General features: G+C 51.1%; 7 protein-coding genes across 7 annotated transcripts; all 7 read right to left on the bottom strand.

Moving 5' to 3' along the window:
* Positions 1-1,297: 1,297 nt before the first annotated feature.
* On the bottom strand, positions 1,298-3,075 carry TRIVIDRAFT_36666 (uncharacterized protein; the record flags this gene model as incomplete). Its single annotated transcript, XM_014102498.1, has 6 exons — positions 1,298-1,514; positions 1,587-1,684; positions 1,742-2,031; positions 2,141-2,172; positions 2,198-2,797; positions 2,879-3,075. The coding sequence occupies 6 exons, from the start codon at positions 3,073-3,075 to the stop codon at positions 1,298-1,300; spliced, it is 1,434 nt and encodes a 477-aa protein (XP_013957973.1).
* Positions 3,076-4,874: 1,799 nt separating this feature from the next.
* Positions 4,875-6,529, bottom strand: TRIVIDRAFT_215886 (uncharacterized protein; the record flags this gene model as incomplete). Its single annotated transcript, XM_014102497.1, has 1 exon — positions 4,875-6,529. One exon carries the CDS (start codon positions 6,368-6,370, stop codon positions 4,979-4,981), a length of 1,392 nt encoding a protein of 463 aa, XP_013957972.1.
* A 2,606-nt stretch (positions 6,530-9,135) lies between these two features.
* TRIVIDRAFT_37111 (uncharacterized protein) lies at positions 9,136-11,004 on the bottom strand (the record flags this gene model as incomplete). The annotated part of the gene is made up of 3 exons (XM_014102496.1): positions 9,136-9,169; positions 9,241-10,752; positions 10,838-11,004. The coding sequence occupies 3 exons, from the start codon at positions 11,002-11,004 to the stop codon at positions 9,136-9,138; spliced, it is 1,713 nt and encodes a 570-aa protein (XP_013957971.1).
* A 2,303-nt stretch (positions 11,005-13,307) lies between these two features.
* TRIVIDRAFT_86499 (uncharacterized protein) lies at positions 13,308-15,015 on the bottom strand (the record flags this gene model as incomplete). The annotated part of the gene is made up of 6 exons (XM_014102495.1): positions 13,308-13,831; positions 13,912-14,095; positions 14,228-14,257; positions 14,366-14,411; positions 14,685-14,785; positions 14,853-15,015. 5 exons carry the CDS (start codon positions 14,726-14,728, stop codon positions 13,692-13,694), a joined length of 444 nt encoding a protein of 147 aa, XP_013957970.1.
* A 1,103-nt stretch (positions 15,016-16,118) lies between these two features.
* On the bottom strand, positions 16,119-17,657 carry TRIVIDRAFT_73836 (uncharacterized protein; the record flags this gene model as incomplete). Its single annotated transcript, XM_014102494.1, has 3 exons — positions 16,119-16,222; positions 16,284-17,309; positions 17,394-17,657. The coding sequence occupies 3 exons, from the start codon at positions 17,578-17,580 to the stop codon at positions 16,176-16,178; spliced, it is 1,260 nt and encodes a 419-aa protein (XP_013957969.1).
* Positions 17,658-18,347: 690 nt separating this feature from the next.
* On the bottom strand, positions 18,348-19,076 carry TRIVIDRAFT_221010 (uncharacterized protein; the record flags this gene model as incomplete). The annotated part of the gene is made up of 2 exons (XM_014102493.1): positions 18,348-18,737; positions 18,801-19,076. 2 exons carry the CDS (start codon positions 19,074-19,076, stop codon positions 18,348-18,350), a joined length of 666 nt encoding a protein of 221 aa, XP_013957968.1.
* Positions 19,077-19,438: 362 nt separating this feature from the next.
* On the bottom strand, positions 19,439-20,320 carry TRIVIDRAFT_221009 (uncharacterized protein; the record flags this gene model as incomplete). The annotated part of the gene is made up of 2 exons (XM_014102492.1): positions 19,439-19,936; positions 19,997-20,320. 2 exons carry the CDS (start codon positions 20,318-20,320, stop codon positions 19,439-19,441), a joined length of 822 nt encoding a protein of 273 aa, XP_013957967.1.
* Positions 20,321-21,477: the final 1,157 nt, after the last annotated feature.

Raw genomic sequence — 21,477 nt, 5'->3', positions numbered from 1 at the left:
CGTAGGTCAGCCTAGCCTCTCTGGGCTCACTCCCGTTGACTGCGCGATGGGCAATTTCGATGCTAAACCCGAAGCACTGCCCGACCTGGACAAACTCATCGTTTCTCAGATAGATGAGCTCTTGGCCGGCCGTCGTAGCATGGAAATTCACCTCCTTGGGCTAGATTACGTCGCCGGACTCCTCTTCTCGCGCGGTGGATACGACGCAGATGCCAGGGTTTTGGTCGAGTTCATACTCACGAGGCCTCAGGTTCGATGGGACGATGATGGATATTACATGGGCTCGGTCTCCCTACAGCAGTGCTTTGTCTGCGACAAGAGCATTTACGATCCTTACGTTTACTGCACCCTCTGCGAGAACTCGTGGTGCTCGGATTGTAAAGACAAGGACATGATTAGTCTACACCAACACAAATGGTTCCCCGTGGAGGTCCGCAAAGACCTAGACATCAACGCACCAGACATCCAAGAAACCCTAGAGAGACTCCACAAACAACTCACCTCCAGCCCAAGCTTCCTTGAGGAGCCACAGCAACACAGCGAAACACTCACCATCAGCTCACCAACTCAGGAAGAACCTCTCCCCGCACCAGCCCAAGCCTCTCTCCCACTCGCCACACTGCACGCCTTCAACTTCCTAGCCATCACCCGACCCATCTGGACGCCGTTCCTCCCACTATCCCTCTCCGCCCAAGCCCTCGTCGACCCATGGCACGCTCTGTGGTCGCGTGAGGACGAGTACCGCCGATGGCGAAGCTTCCTGGAAAGGAGAAACATGAACTATGAGAATTCGGCTTGGAGACGCTTCCAGGAACTACGCTACTTGAGACGAGGGTTCACGAGAGCGTACACCGATGGCGAGCGGGTGAAGCAGGATCTTGTGCTCTATGATATACGGCAACTGTACGATGAAAAGGTTGAGATGCGGCCGGCACGGCCAAGGGAGAAGTGGCTTCCGGTAGTAAGGAAGAAGAAGTCATGATACACGACGTTACGATGAATAATCTGCAGCTTTGGAATTGTTTTGTCGTTTTAAAGCATAGCTAGCTATTGGATTCATGTAATACCAGTTCTGAATTTCTAGAAGCAATTTTGGCTATCAAACATCGTAGCATGTTATTACTCGTTTCTATCATAATCATTAAGCTGTTCCATAAGAGCGTTGGCAAGTATACTATAATTCCAAAACCCATCGCGTTGGATAAGTTACCGCGAGCAAGAAAACAAAAATCAGGCTTGATCAGGGCGTTAATCTTCTATCCAACAGATGCATCCATGAGTTGGTTCATTGTGCACATTAAATCGTGTATCTGTAGTGAGGGCTGTCGTCTCCAAGTTCCTTAAGCTCATCTTCTTGCAGCCCCTGGTGCTCTTCACTCAACTCTCCAGCATCACGGCTTTTATTTGCCCTCCAGAACCAGAACCATAGAAAGGCATAAATGCAGGTGCCAAAGCCAACCATGCTGAGAGAAACGGCATGGCCACGGATGAAGCGTGGTTTGTCAAGCGCGGGGCTGGAGGATAGTGGTTAGAGAAATATATTCAGTAGTATGCAAAGATAGATAGGGATGTTTCATTAAACTTACTATATAAAGGCGGACATGATTCCGGATGCGTTGCCAAAGGTAAGTTGCATCCCCGTGGCAGTTGTTCTCTTGCCGTACCGAGGGGTGTTGGTCGGTAGCTATTTACAGATGTTAATGTTTCCATAATAGTTACCTTGAGATGTCTAAAGGCTTACCCATGCAATTGGAAGACCGACGACGACGTAGAGCCCTGCAGCAACAAGAAAGCACCCAAAGTAGTGTACTCCGGGTGACGAATCGGACAACAGTACGGCATACCCAACGACACTTATCATGCCAAAGATGACGCAGAAGACTCCTCTCATTTGGAGCCGATCAGATAGCATGGCCATGCTCATATATGCTACTGCTCCTAGGAAGTAGCATGGGATAGTGAGAAGTTGAACTTGAGCGGTAGTCCATTGGCCGAGAGCACTGATAATGGTGGGCAAGAAAGTTGAAAAGCCTGGATGCGGGGAGAATCATGGTCGGTTAGTCAAGGCTTCCTCTTTTTGTATTCTCTCAGGACAAGATACTTACCGTAGAGCATGGTATCGACCCCAAACTGGGCAAACGAAAAGGCCCATACCTTCCAGTCTGTAAAAGCCTTCATCATATCTCTTTGGCTAAACTCGCGGCTGGAAGCTGTGTTTCCATATTCCCGCTTGTGTCTCTCTTCCATCAACACCTTCTCCTCTTCGGTAAGGAAATCCGCAGATGCCGCATCATTAGGCAGCGCATACAACGTGACGATTCCAAGTACCACGCTTGGAATGCCCTCGATAATGAAAATCCACCGCCATCCACTCATGTCGCAAACACCGTCCATGTGTCCAATGCCATAGGCCAGTAATCCGCCCAAGGCGCCCGCTATAGCAGCGCTGACAAAGAGATAGCCTATTCTCAAGGCAAGCTCATGTTTGGTGTAGAAGAAGGTGAGATAGATGCTGAGACCTGGAAACAAGCCCGCCTCAACAGCTCCCAGAAGCAAACGACAGACGATGAGCGAGCCGTATGACTCTACTAATCCGGTAAGAGTCGCAATGACACCCCATGCCGTAACGATGAATGCGATCCACCGTCGTGGAGTAAATAGCTTGAGAACAAGATTTGAGGGCACCTCGAACAGGAGGTATGTGACGAAGAGGATGGAAACGGCGACTTGAAACTGTTGGGATGAGAGGTGGAGATCTTCCTCAAGGCCATATAATCGAGCGTTGCCGATATTAACTCTGTGGCTTGTCAGTCATCCCTGTCTTCTCTTCGGTATCCTCACAAAGCCCATTCTAAGAGTCGAGGGCGGAACGCCTTACCTGTCCAAGAAACTAAACAGATACAATGCCATTACAAGCGGGATAATGTAGAGATCCAGCTTCCGCACCAACTTCTTCTCTTCGACACTTTGAAGCAGCGTCTCGTTGTCCGACTCCACAGCGGCCGGATCCTGCGACTGCACCCTCTTTCCATCCTCACCAGGCGCCGTCCCTATCGTCACCTCTTCTGGCGTCATATTTATGAATCCTCTCTTCCTGTGTCTCTGCCAAACTGCGCTTCTCTTTGTCGCCAAAGAAACGGGAGAACCTCGCCGTTCTCTAGCAAGAAAATGACAACCTTGGGAACAGACCGCTTAAGAAGGTAAAGGCGAGCAGGGTTTCTCCCCTTGGTTCAACTTCGAGTCCTTTCGTCCAGCCACTCGCAGAAGCCGAGATGTCTCAGAAATCAAAGAGGAAACCCCGGAACTCAATACGACATGGTCCCAAAGAGTCACAATGTCTCAAAACGGACCCTGGTATTAGTAATTCTCATAAAACTCTACCGTCATGAACAAGGATATACCAGCTGATTCTGTGAACCACGAAAAGCAAACGAAAAGAAGAAGAGGAAAACAAGCCGAACGCCCGAGCGTCGAGAATCCAAGAGTCACAGTCGTGACCCAGAAAAAAAACTACCTAAGGGAAGGGACTCTCTTGAAGCGAATAGTGGCGTGAGTCGCCGTTCCGCGAATCAACTAGCGTGCCCGCACTTCGGACCTGGGCAAAAAAAAATATTATAATAGGGAATAAAAGCCTCTCTTGCCTTGGCTCTTTCCCTTGGCTCTTTCCCTTGGCTCTTTCCCTTGGCTCTTGCCTCGAATAGATACGGTGAAGTCGGCTCTTGCTTCTCTTGCCGGCTATTATGTACTCGTACGTAGAGGCTTATCAAGAGGCTTATCATTTCGATTCATCAAACAATTGGGCAATCCATACATTAGTGTGTACCAGGTAAACCATGTCGGTGATGCCTGCCTGCTGCAGAGAACCCGGCAAAGAGACACATCGACTCGATTCAAGTTCTCGGCATGCATTGTTGCATTGTTGCTTCCCACCCTGTGATGCTGGTCCGCTCGCGTAATCGCCCACCGGCAGTTCTTTCTCCTCGCTTCACAGATCTCGCCATGAGCACGTGTAACCAGTGACAAAGATCTTTTGCTTGTGCGACTTATAGACTTACCAAGGTAGGGACCTTAGTAATGTTGTAAATAGGTACCATGTCTAGGTCTTTTGTCCACCGTCTCTCTCTCATATATATAATTGGTGCGCATTAGCAGCATGATACCCTCGTTTAATCTACATCTACTAAAGCAGAGAGCAAAAGAAAATGCTGCAACTCTCATCGCTTCATCACTCCATCTCGGCCAAGGATAGCACGACTCATGCTATCTCAATTCCAATGCCATGCGTTGTCCATCGTCACTAGTCGCGTTAACCCCATATAAGCTTCTTTTACTCTATTTTCAAAGTTTGGCCTCGAAATTTGCCGAAGCGGCTGAGGCGCAGCCGGCTTTTCTCCGCGGAATGCATGGCTGCGCATTAGGCCAGGAACCGCGTCTTCAAAAACCATATTCAATAAGTAGGCAGGGCAAAATAATAACAACAATAACAACAACAATAATAATAACAAAGCGAAAAACCAAAACAGGCCAAGCAATCAGTGAATTGAAACGGTCCATTATTAAAGATACATAAAGTGGTTACGCAGAACAAGGCAAAACAAGGCAAAACAAAAGGCTTTCCGTCTGCCCTCCAAGTTCCTGTGAAATTTCATTCATCACATGTGTCGATTCTTCCAGCATCATCACGCGTCTTCCCAACGGCATAGCCCTTCTTCTAGCGTCAATTTCATACATCACATCAATCGAGAATCTTTCCCCAAGTCTGTTAGAATCACCAAGCCACTCCTCATGCAATTAAGCCTAGTTCGTGGTGAACACGCCGGGTATAGACAGTATATACAAAAGACACATGCCTTGTATGTTCCCGCCGCGGCCGCGGATGGGTCCTCCCAACGAATCAGTCGGGAGCCATGCCATCCCTTTGCCGGTCCAGTTTCTAGTCTCAAGCCCCCAACAATGCCTTTTTTTTTTTGTTCTTCTCTTAGTGGTAGTTTTGCGTGGGCATTTCGTAGACAGGCCCGCTCTGGTGGCTCATGACAGCATTGCCGTCAATTTCGGAAGCTTCGGGATTGTTCCATTTCGCGGCGTTGACGTTGTCGTTGCCCAGCTCAGCCGCATCAGCATGAGCAGAAGCAAGATTAGTCCTATCGAACGAGACAGGGCTGACGGTGTTGGCCATTGTCGTTGCTGGGCTAGGAGAGGTGTAGGCTGAACCGTACGGCTCTGGTTTGGCATATCCAGCACGTCCGTCGCCCAAAGCAGTACCACGGTAACCCTCGGGAGCGGGCTTGACGGGGGTGCGGCCGGGGGCCAGGAAAGCTGCTGCGTTGGCGGTGTGAGCCGACATGGGCTGCTGGCGACCGCCACCAGCTCCGCCGCCAACGCCGCCGCCGCCGATCGGCACCTCGGAAGCGCCAACCAGGTCGTCGTGATCAGGGCTGGGACCGCGGTTGCGACGCCTCAGGATGAGGAAGAGGGCGGCGCCGATGATGAGAGCGCCACCGACACCGACACCGACACCAATACCAGCCTTGGCACCGGTGGACAGGCCGGAACTATCATTGTTATGGCTGGTGTTACCATCCGGAACGCCGGTACCAGAGCCTGTCGGGGCGGTAGAGGTCTCCTGGACGCCGGTGGTAACAACAGTCGAGGTGACGGTCAACGTACTAGTCGTAGTAATTGTCGTCTTGGCATTGACCTGGTTCGTCTGGGTGATGGTGCTGGTAACAACGGTACGAGAGGTTGCGGTATCTCTGACGGTCTTGGTGGTTGTGTCGACAACGGTGGTGCCACTGCCGCCTCCGACGGTCACCGTCACGACATCAGTAACGATGGCGCGCGCCTCCAAATCGCGCAGAGCCAGATATTGGTTCACGTAGTCGGCATCGACAACCTCGGTGGGAACAGCATCAACTGCCGTCCTGGGCGCAATCCTGTAATCCCGCTTCTGCGCTGCCGTGGGCGTTTCGAAGACTGTGGTGGTCTCAAAGACGGTCGTGGTGGCTGTTTCGGCGTTGCTGCTCGTAACAGTAGTCGTGGTAAAAGCCGTCGACGTCGTGACAATCGTGGTGGTGATGGTCGTCGTCAGAGTCTTGGTGCTTGTCGCCGTCTTGCCGCCAGGGCCCGTCACAGTCTCGGTCTCGAAGACGGTGGTGGTGCTGTCGTCGGCAGGGGTGCTGCTGCTGCTGCTGGAGGAAGACGAGCTCGGGGGAGGGGTTGTCGAGGACGGCGGAGCAGAGGTAGACGAGCCAGATCCTTCATCGGTCGAACCGGGAGCGGTGGAAGATCCGGTGTTGTCCTGTCGGATTACAACACTTGCCTGGGCACTTCCAAGCAGCGCGCCGAGGACGAGTGCCAACGGCAGGCGCATTTTGAAGGGAGAACTCGAGATTCGGCCAAACTATGCGTCGCCCAAGGATGAGACCATACAAAAAAGAAAATAGTGGTGCAAATGCTGTGGGAAATGAAAATGAAGAATGATGTCGTTGGCGATGGCGATTAGGTGCCAGGCGAGAGTGAAACAAGCGAGTGGAAGGGGTCGGTTAGGATGGAAGTAGCAAGTTCAAAGGCGCTGGGGGCTTTGATGGCGACAAGAGCCAGAGGGAGAGAAACGGCCCGTTGTTTGGCCATTGGCCGCAGCAGGCACACGCGGACTCCGGAGAAGCCACGCAGACTCCGTTGGGGTACCCGGTACTTGCGCCAAGGGTACTCGGACAGGCGGGTGAGCAAGTATCTGTACTGGGGCCGGCAAAATGCACAGCATGCCAGCCGACCTCTGTAAGCAACTTTTTTCAGCGCGGGCAGCCCGCTAAAGTTCCAGTTCTTACAGCGGTCTCAGGTAGGTATACGGAGTACTGGTATACGAAGATGAGGCCGCCCAAGCGTCTACGACTCAGCTAGTAGTGCCTACTACTACCTGATACAGTACTAAACCGTACATGCGCCATCAAGTACCGGTACCCCGTGGCGACACCGCACAGGTACTCGTATTGTCGCGACAGAAGCAAAAGAACGAAGCACTTTTTGCGCAGTTCGCAGGCAAAGGACCCGTTGGGCTAGTACGGATTGCACACGGGACTTCAGGAGAGGGTGAATAAACAAAGCCCGCTCGGGCCCGGTTTGGCTTAGCGGGGCAAAAGTGGCAATGCAGGGACCCCCCAGAATACGAACTGTTTAGAGGGAAAAAATCATGGAAGACACCAAGAAAAAAAATTGGACGAGAGAAGACGAACAAAAAAAAGAGAGGTAAAAAAAAAAAGAGGATCCCCCTCCCCTGAAAGAGACCGAGGATCGAATGAGTGCACGCCGAGTCACCTGCCAGGTGGAGGGACAGGTAACGTGTACATACGAGTACCCGATATTACATGTTGATGCTACCTTGCGCCTCGTTGATTGTTTCATCGTCATTTCTCTGTCCATGACAATCTATCTATTCCTGGTGACTGGTGATGACCAGCAGATCAATCAATGCTGTAATACTCACTGTAATTCTCGCAAGTACCGTGCTGGGGCCCCCCTACAAGTTCGCCCGAGAAGACGCTGTAATCGCTGCCACTTTGCCCAGAACCGTAAGACTTGGCCGGATCGCTGGTTCATGAGCGAGTCGTTATGCGAAATGACGTCCCCCAAGCTGGCACTAGGACTCGCACGACTCGACACTAACAGCCAGTAGTCGAACGACTTCGCATGGCTCTACAGAGCTGTACGGAACTGTACTTGGCTGGCCATTGCTGGACAGGTGCTGTGCCATGTATCCTCTGGTCGTTGCAGAAGCGAGAGCATATGTCTCTCTCCAATAGTCCCTGCATGGCGCCCATTGTTTTGCAGATAACGTGCACCAACAATACGAGCCACCGCACCAAATTCCAAACAGAGCGTCATCCCCATTCCCTCCCCCCCAAAGCAGTCATCAGCCTCCGCCACAGCCTGCAACAATCACCCAAAACGGGACGTGAGAAAAAGCCACTCAATGTCAAACTAGCCCGCGAGGCTGGAAAACGTTGAAAGCCAGCTGAGATGCTGCTATTCTTGTCCCTTATTCTGACTGCACCGTCCCAAAACTAATCTCCCTGATGTTAACGAGGCGCCGAACCACCGTCTCGCCCGATGGAATGCCGGAGCTGTCAGACTGCATGGGGCTACCCTCGTGACGATCCTTTGGTTGTTTTTGGGCCTCTGTTTTTTTCCTTTTAGCCCGTAAATAAATTCTGATAACCGGTGAGATCTTTGCTCCCGTGATACCGGATCGGATATCCCGAAGCTTTGTCTCCCAAAAACCTGTCACTTGGTACACCTGGTTGGCCAGCCTTTCTTCAGTGTCATTTTGACGAACTCTGGGTCCGTAAATAATAACAATTAATACATGTAAAAAAAGAAAGAAACACTATGAAACATGCTCGAAGGGGGAAGACGTGACCACCTGCCTCATTTTGCTGCAATATCGACGATTGCTGATGCTGCTAACCAACAGCGGCATATGCATTCCACATGCTGCTCCGCCGTTACGAAGCCGGCATAACATGGATTACACGGGGCAGCCATGTGCCGAAGAAGTAAGATGTGGGCTACAGTAATACGCTGACACTGACAGCAATCGCACTCTAAAATGAGCATCTTAGTTTGATAGGTATTATCAAAGTTTGATTCATCCAGCCTTGGTCGACATTTTGTTCTGCTTTACTTGCAACTTGGTACATTCACACAAGGCGAGAGATGTACATAAGATACACAACACATACACTCAGATAGTATATATAGGTATATATATCTTGTATAAGTCATCTCTCATCAGCCTGCTCCATCCCCTTGTATCCAATTTCCCTCTTCTTTGCCAAACACACCCCTCCCCTCTCGGGCCTCTCGCCAACAATTACGTGTATGCGTCCAGCGCAGCGAATTTTTACGAAATTACTATGTTTATAGAAAGAACTTTCTCCATCCACCACTGAGAGCAAGCCCTGGTATCATGAGAGGGGCAACAGAGACGACAAAGGGAAAAATGAAAAAAAAAAGGAGAGCAAAAAGGGGATTCTGCTGCAGTAGTATCGATCTCGTTGTGGTGGAGAAATATAGGGAAAAAGAAAATAAGAGCAAAAAAGGCCGTTGACAAAGTAATTGGATAGCATCATAGGCACTTTAAAAGTTTTCTTTGCCCCAGACGAACGAGAACCTAGATAGAATTCAGAATTAGTTTTCACGAATAAAAGACGCCCAAACTCATATATGAAACAAAGAACTTACTCAGGATCAGTATACTTGTTGCAGTAAACGTGCAGGGAACTTCCCAGACCCTTGGGTCCACAGAAAAACACACCCGCCTCGCAAGGAGTGTGCAGCTTCCGGATACCTCGGAAAATCATGTCCCAGTTGGGGCGGCCAAAGTTGGTGGGACTCCGCAGTCCCGTAATGGCATCTTTGTCGGCGTTGGCATCGTTGATCATGATGTTGGTGGCATCGTCCGCCTTGATCTTGGCCGTCAGGTACGTGTGGATTTCGATGCGGTTGTCCACGTCCTGTGCCTCGACGGCCAGCAGCAGCGATCGGAACCACTCAAAGGAGCCAAAGTCTCGGCAGATCCAGAAGAAGTAGACCTTTCGCAGCCGCGTCTTTTGCTGGGGGTAGTTCATCCGGTACCAGATGGACTTGAGGATCGAGGCAAAGGGCGTGACACCAATACCGGCACCAACAAGAACCGCCACCTCGTACTTGAAGACGTCCTCCGACGCAGATCCGAAGGGGCCGTCGACGTAGACCCTGGGCAGGACGCGCTTCAGGGCCGGATCGTTGGTCTCGTCACCGGCAACTCCAACAACCTTACTCGAGCTGCCCTTCTTGTCCCATTCGCAGCCCAGGAGAGTCGAGACGGCCATGGTAAAATCACCCTGGCAGCGCATGTGGATGGAAATGTAGTCCTCCTCGGGGGCACTCGTCAGCGTAAAGGGGTGATATTGCCACAGCGACACCGCCGGGCAGCAGAAGAAGATGTACTGTCCAGCTCGAGTCTTGGTGTGCTCCTTCTTGATCTGAATCTCACAAACGTTGCTAGGGTGCTGGATGACCTTTGAAATGTACGTCTTGTGGCGTCCTCGGATTTCTCGAGCAATTCTCTCCGCCAGGTAGATGAAGCCTCCATACATCCAGTACTGCCAAAACACACCAATAGCCGACGGTCCGACGCTCGTGCAAAAGGGGGCGACGTCAGGCTGGATCATGCAGTAGGCTCCGTGGATGGCCCAGAAGATGAAGAAGACGATGAACATGTGGTGCGTGTACCAGAATCGTTCGTAGTTGGCGCGTCGAGGCTTTTCGATCGAGGTGAGGACCATGCCCATGAGGGCAATCAGCATCACGTATCCAGTCCAGCCGGGGCCCGAGGCAAAGTTGGCAAGCAGCCATCCGTAGATTCCAAGGTTGTTCTTGGCCGCCACCTGCGCAAAGTTGTTCCAGTGGGCAATGGTGTGCACCCACGAGAAGAAGACAATGGACCAGGCCGTCGTGATGTGGAACGTGATGTTCTTGTCGAACTGGATGACGCCGTTGAGGGGGGTTTGTCGAAGAAGCGAGATGAGGGTTCTGCAGACGGGGAAGAGGATGATGCCGACATCGACGTGGAGGACCAGAGCGGCCGCTCGCGCAACGACGAATGTAAAGCCAAAGGTGGCCCGAGATGTCGCCAAGCTGTCCTTGACACCGTAATGGACGCAGGCAAAGGCGAAGATGAGGGCATGGGCCAGCATAAAAACGAAGACAAATCTATTCGCCCTGGTCAGCAATTGGGTTCTTGTTTTGTTTCTTCTCCATTATCCTTGCTCCGCGAGTCCCCTTTGGCGCAACGTACACTCTTCTGTATCCTTCGTTAATCATCCACCGGTCAAACTTTTCTCGTGCCGTCAGCTCTTGCTGCTTCTCCTGTGTCATTTCACCCGAGAGCAGCATGCGCGTCAGGGGGGTCCATCTGGACCGCTCCGTCGGACGCTCAATGCTCTCATACTCCTCGTAGCCCATCTTGGAACAAGGTTGTGTGGTTGGTCGGCTGTCGTAGTTCAAACGTATACTTGAAAGCCCGAGCAAGGCCTCTCGCGCTCTATCCCAGCAAACGTTCGGTCGCAGTATATAGGTAAGTAGTCTGTATGATTCTCCTCCAGTTCAGAAACGACCAATTGGCGCAGGCAGTATCGTCGGTTCAGATCCCGCTGAACGAGCAGCAGCCTGTCGAATAAGAGAGTGTAATGACTAAGTCAACAAAGCGCCGGTGCAATCACGCGGCTGTAAAGAAGAGAAGAGAAACGAAAGGAGAGAAATCAATCCCGAGATCTGCAGCAGAAACCAACAGTCAGTGTCAAAGCGTCGAGAAACGAAAGAAAGACAATTGGCATCCATATCAAATATCCAAAAGACAGGGGGATGAATGAATGAATGAGATGAATGAATTCACATACCACAAAGATTCAACAATGCAAAACTCAACCAGCCTTGCGATCAACGCAACCCACGGGAAAATATCCAAACAACAACGACGAAAACTAGAGATGGCAGAACAATAAAAAGACTAGAGGCTTCCGTCCGAAGTCGTGGGAGATGGGCAGGATGCGACAAGCCCCCGGGGGTACGCCAAAAGAGAAAGCGAGCACGGCCTGCCGCGTCCCTGTTACAGGTTGCAGAAGCTCGTCCATGCAGCGAAGCTACGAAGCCAAAGAACACGCACGACTGCCGGACATGGGCCCCCGTTGCAGCCAATTAGCGGCCGGCCTGCCGAGTCTCGAAACAGACCATTGACGGTGGTTTGATGCCAAGGGCGCCTTTTTCGCTTTCGTTTTGGGGCGAGTGGCTGCACTGAAGCAACTTGTACTACTGGATATTATGTGTGTGATGGTCGGAATCAGCACCTGGAATCCGTATCGGTACGGTAATATGTATGTTGGGTGATGCTATCCCCGAGATCTCCATCTCTGTCCTGCTTGATCCATCATCTGTTGATCTACTGTGCTACCTTGTAAGTCTCTTCATTGTCAATGAGCCCGGACGGAGGATTCGCCCATAATGAACACGGAGTTGCTAGGCCAGGACCACCTTCTCCACCAAAAGCCCCAAGCGAGAAAAAGCCCCCTTCAGCTTATCTAGAGGAATTACTGTAGCAGCAGTCTCTCAAAAATCAATAGCCTTCATGGCTGCTGGCAAATCGAAGCAACCATACAATCAAACATGTGCAGCGCAGACGCGCACATCGTCGCCCTCGAGTTTCAAGACTTGTGGATTATCGTTCGATTTCTTCGTCCTGCCGTTTTACGTTTTACCATGTCACCCCCCCGTCCTAATTCCCCGCATGCATAATGACTGCAAAAGGAGGCTGAGCGCGAGGCTACATGAAACAAGATGCGACAAAAGGTGTGACGGCTCTGCCCTTGGCGCTTGCCGCCCGACCCGGCCTTTTTCTCCTTGAGAGCTCGAAGCTGTTCCATCTTTTGTTTAATTCTTGTTTAATCATCTGGAGTCTCCTCTTATATCAGCACAAATACTCCGTAGAGCACCCATTCCTCCTCTTTCTTTTCTCTTTTGTTTCCGGCCGACCTGGCGCTAATCATGGAGTGTCCCGTACATTCCCGGTAATTAGTACCTAGTAGGACATGGATGGTCAATCTTAGGTACCTACAACGTTATTCTGACCATGCTGTACTATCAAAATCTCTTATAGATTAGCGCCAAGGCCGTTGCAGCGCATGACATTTTCCCTTCATCTGTTCGTCAATACCTTTCTAGGTGCTCACAATCACACACCTGGAGGTCTATTTTAGGTATCTACTACTAGGCACCTTGGTAGGTAGGGATGGAGTAGATGTATTCCTCCCCACTGTATATGGGCCTCATCGTAACACTTTATCATCGGGTATCAAAGGTCATGAATCAGGCCTACCAACGAAACAGTAGATCCTCAGACTATTCGGGTTGATTTATTTATTAATAAGACATTTCCTCAATATTAGACCTTCATATACCTAGTATTGACTACATATAGTAGGTACCTAGAAACCTACTAGGCAGGTTCTAGGTACAACCTAGGTAGTATGAACCTTGCCTGTACCTTACATGTCCAATCTCTGACGCAATACAACCAGTTACATGAGGGTCCAAGTCAATATCATAGACTGCATATTACAAGACTCGAAATCTGTTTCGACGCATTCGAAGGATCACTACGCCGCCAAAATACCCATCTCTCTTTCGTTTTTCACTCCTCTTCTCCCGTTTGGTACAACTCCTACGCAATTCAACTTCACTTGGAATTTCACAGTGCAGTCCACAATCGTCATAGATCACATGCAAATGAACCATTCTTAGAGACGCGTTAAATCAGATGCCTGTTGTTGGATGCAGAGTACACGTTGTTGATGCAAACCCAAAGTCAAGTCCAGCCGCATAAGCCCTTGAATAGCGGATATATCTGTCTAGTCTGCCACCTGTCCGCCGGCCATGCGTCTCACCCCCAGCATCATAAACGCGGTGTACCCGAAGAGATGATAGAACAGCAAGGAGAAAGAAGAAAAAAAAAACTTGCACTGTCCGCTTTCGACTATCATCTCCGCAACCGGTTATAACGTAGAGGCTCGCCAAACATGCCGCACCGTCATTGCGTGATAGAGGACGTCAAACACCCAGCGCCATCAAAACCCCCAAAAGAAACCGTTTGGTATTGCCTAGACGGCGTACTTGCGGGTCCATTCCCGAGCGGTCGCCTCGTACCGGGGCCGGTCGGTCTTGTACACGTGCGCAATCTCAGGCACAAGGGGATCATCGGGGTTCGGGTCCGTCAGCATGGAGCAGATAGAAAGGAGAACTGTTCAAGTAGTTTTCATGTCAGCTGTTTGTTTTTTTACATTTTATCTCTTCGATATGTCATATGAAATGGCGGCCTACCTTTGGAAATAGTCAGAGCAGGGCTCCACTGGTCTCGAAGAATATCGAGGCAAATGCTGCCGTTGCTGTTGATATTAGGGTGATAAATTCGGGTAGAAAAGTTGACTTTCGGAGGCTTAAAGGGGTAATCCGTAGGGAACTGAATCTTCAGGAAGAATACGCCTCCTGAGTATGGTGAATCACCCTATGCCGGTCGTTAGTTGTCCATCTTGTCAAAAAGAGGTGTTGTCGGCGGAGCGTCTTGAATGATGCCAAACAGCAAAACGCTGCTTGAGCCAAGCAAAACGGGGCTAAGGATTTAAGGATATCAACTCACGGGTCCCATAATAGTAGCTTGCCAGTGAAACTGCAGGACATGTTAGCATATCTTGATACAGAGCGTCGATATCGTTCCACTCGGACAACAGCCATCCTTTGATGGAGTTGACGCATAGAAACAAGGCTTCCAACTTACCAAATCTTCTCCAACAGGACCAGCGGAGCAGGAGGATGGCGGGTCACTAATCGGTCGACAAAGTCAGCATCCACAACTCGACGTTCAAAACCAAAGTGTGACTTGGTGCCAGACACTCCAGATACTCCAGAAGTCGAGCATCAAGCAAGCCCATGCCGTGAGCTGGTGAGACCCCCGCTCAGCATAGCCCCACCTCACACGACGGCTTGGGCTGCAAACGACGACACTCCTGATGAAAGTATCCAGAGTGGGAACCAAGCTAAGGGCACAGCATAGGCCATGGGACGAGGAGAGGGAAGACGGGAGAGGGGAGATTTACGTGCCGAGGTCCTTGAGCTCCTTGTTGATGCGCTTCAGGGCCATTGTGATGAGGGTATGTGGTATCTAAGAGGGTGGTGGAAGATCGATCTCGGATCGAGGCTGGCAGGCTGGCGTCAGTATTTGCTTCCGGACTGGTCGGGTGACGATGCGGAGACGCTGCACTCACGGGCGAGGAAGAATCAAAAGAGCCTAGGCGGACGTTGGAGACGATGCAAGGCGACCGTCTGCAAGTCCAGAGCGCTAGGAAGAGGCTTTATTTGATCGGGGGTGCAGAGTCCCTGATGGCGGTCCTGTGCAGATCGAGTTTGTATGTCGAAGCAAAGTGGAGGGGTTGGAAGGGAAGAGAAGAGAGTAGTACCTAAGTAATGAGTAGCGGTAGCCACCAGAAAAGAGCGGGCTTGCACACGGCCAGTGGCTGCGAACCCACGCACACAAACCACTAACACTAACACTTGGGTAACTAAGCAAAGGCAAGGTCCGGGAAAAAAGAGTCCAGTTTTTTTTTTTTTTTTTTTTTTTTTGCTATGGTTTTTTTTTTTTTTATTATTCCTAGCCAGCAAGCCAGCCAGCCAGCCTCAAATGTGGCTAACAGACACCGCCACTGCAGGCTGCATCTTAGGCCGTGACCCGGACACTAACAGGCGCGCAGCGGATTTGCACGCAAGCGGCGATAGCGGCGAGGGCACTTGTCGTCACGGCCCGAGGTGACATGTCGCCATCCATGTCTTTCGCTCAGCTTCGACGCCAAAACCGAGGCGTGACTCGAACTCGATGCTCTGACACTCTGACACTTTGACACTGACGGGATGCACCGTGATGGCCGGGCGGCCCTGCGGCTTTGCGGCTTTGCACGCACAGCTGTGTGTGCCTTATGTCAGGATGACCAAAGGGGGGGCACCTTGTGATATGATTGATTACATGCACATTCTACGCTGCACTATCGGCCCCCTTTCCCTTTCCCTTGATACCGCTAGTAGTTGCGATGGCTAGACTCACAAGGCACTTGGCGTGCTTTCTAATCCGGACGACCAGCTTGCCTCAGCTCGGAGACGGAGACGCAGTAGCATTCTGAATGGAGCAGCTGCTTCGTCTGAAAGCCGTGGATGGAATCGCACGGATCTGTCATGTCATGGCACCCCACGGTGGGGTTTCTGGCGTCGGAGAATCTCGCTCCAAGGTTTGCGCTTGGTGGTTTTGACGTGATTGGGGAAAACCTTACGTCTCTCCTTTTAAGGAATCACAGGCCCAAAAGGTTACATAAGGTACATCTATTGAAATGGTATTAGTAGTTCGTAGAGGTAGGTGGGTGCTGCCGTGAGTAGGCACTTATAACATTATTGATTATTGCTTGGCATCCGACTCATGACCACCTGCATTCAAGCGCAGCATCACGATGCATGCCAAGCACAATCTAGACTTGTATCTTACTATACGTCTTGCATGTGTCTGTAGCTTTTAATTTCACCATCTATGTACCTAGCTAGCACATTTATACAAAGGCTTGGATTCCGGTAATCGCCCTGCCCAATATCAAGCCTAGACATCCCCTCGTTAGCAAGAATCCAGCAGAGCGGATAAAGAAGCACGAAATACTTACTGTGGATATCGCTCTGTCCCTCATACGTCTGCGTCACAAACAGGTTCGCCACATGTCTTCCAATGTGATACTCGTCGCTCACGGCGTTGCCTCCAAAAATCTCCTGCAGCACGCGGACATTCCGCAGAGCAGAATCGCAGTTCTGTCTCTTAACCATGCTAATCATCTCGGGAGTCACCTTGCCCTCATCCTTGAGTCTGCCGACCTGCACCGCGGCCAGCGTGCCATAAGCGGCATCTGTGGCAGCATCGGCAAGCTTCTTCTGAATGAGCTGATACCTGGCCAGGGGGTTGCCCTTGAATTGCTTGCGCTCTAGGGAGTAGGTGCGAGCTCTGGCAATGGCGTCCTCCAAGGCGCCCATGACACCGAGCGAGATGCCATATCTGGCGCTGTTGAGGCAGCTAAAGGGTCCCTTGAGGCCCTCGACGTCAGGGAACATGTTAGCTTCCGGCACGGGGACCCCGTCCATCTGGATCATGCCCGTGATGGAAGCTCGGAGCCCGTTCTTGTCCTTGATGGCGGGTGTCTCGAGCGTTCCGGGCGGGCAGTCCTTTCTCTCAATCAAAAAGCCCCTGATCTTGCCCGTCTCTTGCAGCTTGGCCCAGACCAGCAACACATCGGCAATGGGGCTGTTGGTGATCCACGTCTTGGCTCCGCTCAGCGAGTAATACCCCTTCTTGGTGGGATGCGGCTTTGCGACGCTCTCCATGCTGCCCGGGTCACTGCCATGGTTAGGCTCCGTCAGGCCAAAGGCGCCAATGAGCTTGCCCCTGGCCATCTCCGGGAGGAATCTCTCCTTCTGCTCTTCGGTACCGAACTCGTGGATGCCGCCCATGACGAGGGACGACTGCACCGACATGCCAGACCGATAGCCGCTATCGACTCGCTCGACCGCTCGTGTAATCAGGCCGCCGGCCACCGAGGACACGCCAGCGCATCCGTAGCCCTTGATGCCGGAGCCAAGCAGGCCGAGCTCGCCCATCTCCTCGAGGATCTTGGGGTCATAGTGTTCGTCTCGGTAAGCCTCTGAAGGAAGAGAGTCAGCAGGTTAGCCATGCTGCATGAATAGCAAGTGTAAGGGATCATGAGGAGAAATTGGTAACCACATACGCAAGACTCTGGGTTGCAACCGCTCCTGGCAGTATCGCTCCGCAGTTTCTGCAACGGCCACCTCTTCCTCGGTAAAGAGATTCTTCGCATTGAGGGGATCCTCCCAGTTGAATGTAGCATAGCTTCTTGCCGCAGCCGGTCTCGCAACAGCCGTGCGGGCAATGGCCCTGAAGGATTGTCGCAGCATGGTCAATCGGGTCCGCCTTTGTCTGCAGAGAGGGGAATTGGCACGATCGTGTACATGCTTGAGTTGAATGAGGCCACCAGCTGCGTTATGTATTATGTACGGAGTACTGGGCTAGCAATCGTCTCTCTGCTCCTCGGTAGCCCATCGGCAACTTCCCCAGAATCGCGCCCTCAACACGCTAAATCCAAGCACTAATCCGATGAAACCCGACCATTACCTTCTGTGGAGGGCGCTGAACGACAAGCAATCTCCACCTGGAATCTCCACCGCCGCCACGGCACATGATGCGCTTGCAATTGCTCCGGAAGATGCCTCAGTAGGTACTAGTAGGGCGTCATCCGCGGCGGCTAAAAATGGAAGATATTGGGAGAAATAATGGACGTAGGCAAAATAGCAACCTCGAGTTATAGCCCCGATTTCGGAATTCAGGAGGGGGTTGCTGTAATTATTAGTGCTTGCATCCAGTGACATGCGATTTGATTCAATGCCAATTGCATGTACTCCGTATGTACATGTAGTATGCCCATATAAGAGAGATTCCAGTCATGTTCCGCATGATATGCACATGTACCTTCTATTTGCCGTACCTGTATATACCATGTATCTAGGGGTTACTCCAATAAAAGGCGGCATGTGCTCTGTCGACTTCAAAGAATACCTCGTATCAATACAGACATAGTTCTACTTTCTAACTCTACTGACGGAGTCGTCGTATTTGCTGTATCAACAACAATCATGTCCGTATCCGAATCTAAGCCTCCCTTAAATTACTCTTCTTTGCCCTCCTCCTTCTTGTATGCCTGGCTTAGCCTGTCCAGCTCAGCGGTGGCCATCGCGATTCCCGCGACTACCAACGGACCCGCGGCCCTTTCTCCCACAGGAGTGCTTTGTCGAGGGCTTCCAAGGTCAGAAGGGCTGTGCCGTTCTAGAGACCCTCGCGCTCTCCGTCTCCTCTCTCGTCCGTCTTGGAACCTCGGCATGTCGAGTTGGTCGTTTGCTGAGCCTCGAAAGGATCTTGGAGATTCCCAGGGGCGCCGGCGGCGGAATCGGACGGCGATGCGTTCGCGAAAACCATAGCCTGGCGGCGTGGTAGGTTGAGAGCGAGAAACACGCCTGCCATAGTGGCACTGCCAGCCTCCCACTTGGCGTGAAGTTGCCTTTTGATTTCTTATTAGCACGTACGCCTATGCTGATATGGGGTTTCGTAGGCAATCATTTACCCAAGGCTGCCTTGTGGTACGATTCAAATCCGGACACGATATCATGCACTGCTGGGCTATGCCCGGCGAGCCATCCTGGGCTGTAAGTGGCCACAGCTGCGAAGCTTGTATAAGATTTAATCTTGATAGCCCTCGATCTCCCGAAAAGAGCTTGCCGCTTTGCGGCGGGCTCACATCGCCACGTCCACCTGCTGATAAGGCTTGGCTCGGCAAAGGAGAAGGCCGACCGGAAGATGGCGCCAGCGATTCGGGAGATTCGTTGGAGTTATTGTTCATATTCGAGGATACGGTGAGAGATTGCCGGTCGGATCGCTAGGGAGTTTGGGAGTTTGGGAGAGGTAACAGCTAGTTACGTAAACCTTGAAGCAGAATTGTTGCGATGCTTGCCTATACAAGAGCGCAACCTATTCACGCAAAAGTCAGAATTATTCAAGTTTCGGAAAAGAGGGTAGCCACGCGCAACGCACGCCAGGTAGTCACTCACCAAAGCTTCATGCCTTCCAAACTGCCGCCTCTGCACAAAACAACACGAACCTTAACAGCTGTTTATAGGCACACTCAACATGTGGTTTCTACGGGTACTATTCTTCACGAAACGACACGACCATTGGTCATTCCGTCAAGACAAATCGCCCATGTCAGTCAGTAAATAGCCGTTCTGCCTCTTGCTTTTGCAGAGAGTCTGAGGCGTATTGAGCGACCAAGCTCGCCGCGCTCGTGACTTGCAGCCCAACGTTGAACGGCAGCGAAGGTTGGCTCATCAAGTGCTTGCAATCCGCAAGGATAGCCGCCGACAGAGACTCTTGCCTCTTGGGGCTAGGATCTGATGCACATGCTGATACGAGCTCTCGTAGTTCAACAAGAATTCGGACTATGCGCTCAAAATCGGCATTTTCTCCTAGACAGGCAAATTTGAAGCCTGCCCCTCTCTCGTGGCCGAAGTCTCTGTCGCTTATTTGCCACAGATCGCTTGTTTCGAGGCCCAAAGGCTCTCCCTTACTCATCTGGTGGTCTTCTAGAAGAAGGGTGTCGATGACGCGGTCGAATTCGGTTTTGCCGCGGTGCAGAAATGGTATCTCCATCCAAGTCTGAGACCCGAGGAATGACATCTTGCGAGCAGACAGTGCCACATACGACTACAGAGAAATAAGCCTCAGTTTGATGATTTGGCAGATTGTGTAATCCTTTTGACTTACCATAAAAAAGCGCAACTGCCAGAATATCTCAAAAAACGGTGATTCTTGACAGCCCTCAGGTCCAACTTGTTCCAGGAGGCCTAGAGCGCCATAAGCATGGGGAACCCAGGAATCGGCCGCAAGTGGTGCCATCATCTCAAATTCTAGAAGTGCCATTGACATGAGAAGAAGATTTAGAATGGAATCTAGGCGCTGATGCCTCTGCCATGGAACAAGCTGATGAAGCTGAGCTTTGTGGCGCTCCAAGCCGCTTGAATAGTATTGATACGCCGCCGCTTTCAGCGATACATCGTTCTCGGCAACAGCTCTAAAGGCGAGCTTCATTGCTTGGAACGGTATTAGCATCCGTGATTGAAAGTCCGCCGATAGCGCAAGCCGAGGAATCGACAAAAACCATGGATGCGGCGTCCACGGGGATAAATGGTACGACCCAATTTCGACGGCAAGGCGAGATACCACTTCATGTGCACCACTGATGATGCCAGTCGGGATCCTACACATACTTGTTTGCTGAATATTAGACCCATCAGCGCGTGCTCCTTTGAAGCGATGGCGAGGTCCTTGCATGATCACCCCTTACCTGGCGTGCGAGTTGCTGCTGCTGCAGTGGTTGGGAATCTTGATAAACGTTAACAAAGACGCGCGGATGCCCCATAACATCGACAATTTACTTGCCTTGTACACTGTAGATAAAAATTAGGCCTTCAGTAGACCCGGGACACTTCTTCTTCAGCCGTGTGCACTGAGTGCAGTGTGGTAGTTTGTTGTCACACTACGGAGTAGACCCCGGTGAGTTTATGATAACCGTTTCTCTCTTTCTTTCCTTCTCAATGATGCATGTTCTACTTACTTTTATTTTTCTTCTTCTGCATGTCTGGCACGCATGGACTCTCTGAGAATTCAGTCTCATTTTCTTGGGCGGCAATCAGGCTTCCTCCTATTCGAAGGTGCGAGTGCGAAATGTATATACATGTAGGTGAGAAGAGTACAAGGTATGTAGCGATCCACAGCCAAACACCTCAAGTCGAACGAGAGTGGATGAGTAAGCGGCCCAATTCAGTATCACACGAGCAAAGCGAGCAAATACTCCATGTAGGTATGTAAGCTTGCTCGCCTTTCGCACCGGCATAAACACTATTGAACTCCGTATATTCGAATTCTAACTCCTCATCATTACAAGACCCAGGGTGGATTATTCAGCAAATAATAAGAAAGATAATTATAGTAGTACGGGTACTTTACCCAGGCAATATTTCCTCTCACTGAACACACCATGCATGTATTAGATGCATGTACATGTGCGCTATTGTTGTCATCTTCACACTTTAGTCTATACCTATCCTTTATTCAACATTTCCCAGACAGTTTCTACTCCAGCCCAGCAGCAAGAGAAGAGCTGAAAACCATGGTTTGCATAGGCGGCTAAGCATCGTTAACACAGTCGTGGCCTCGAGATTTCTTTGCCCTTGCCTTTCTTTGCC

Source organism: Trichoderma virens (genome assembly GCF_000170995.1).
Source record: "Trichoderma virens Gv29-8 chromosome Unknown TRIVIscaffold_5, whole genome shotgun sequence".
In the NCBI taxonomy this organism is placed as follows: domain Eukaryota; kingdom Fungi; phylum Ascomycota; class Sordariomycetes; order Hypocreales; family Hypocreaceae; genus Trichoderma; species Trichoderma virens.
The sequence above is the reverse complement of the archived record's forward strand: the minus strand, read 5'-3'. Positions and strand labels throughout refer to the sequence as shown.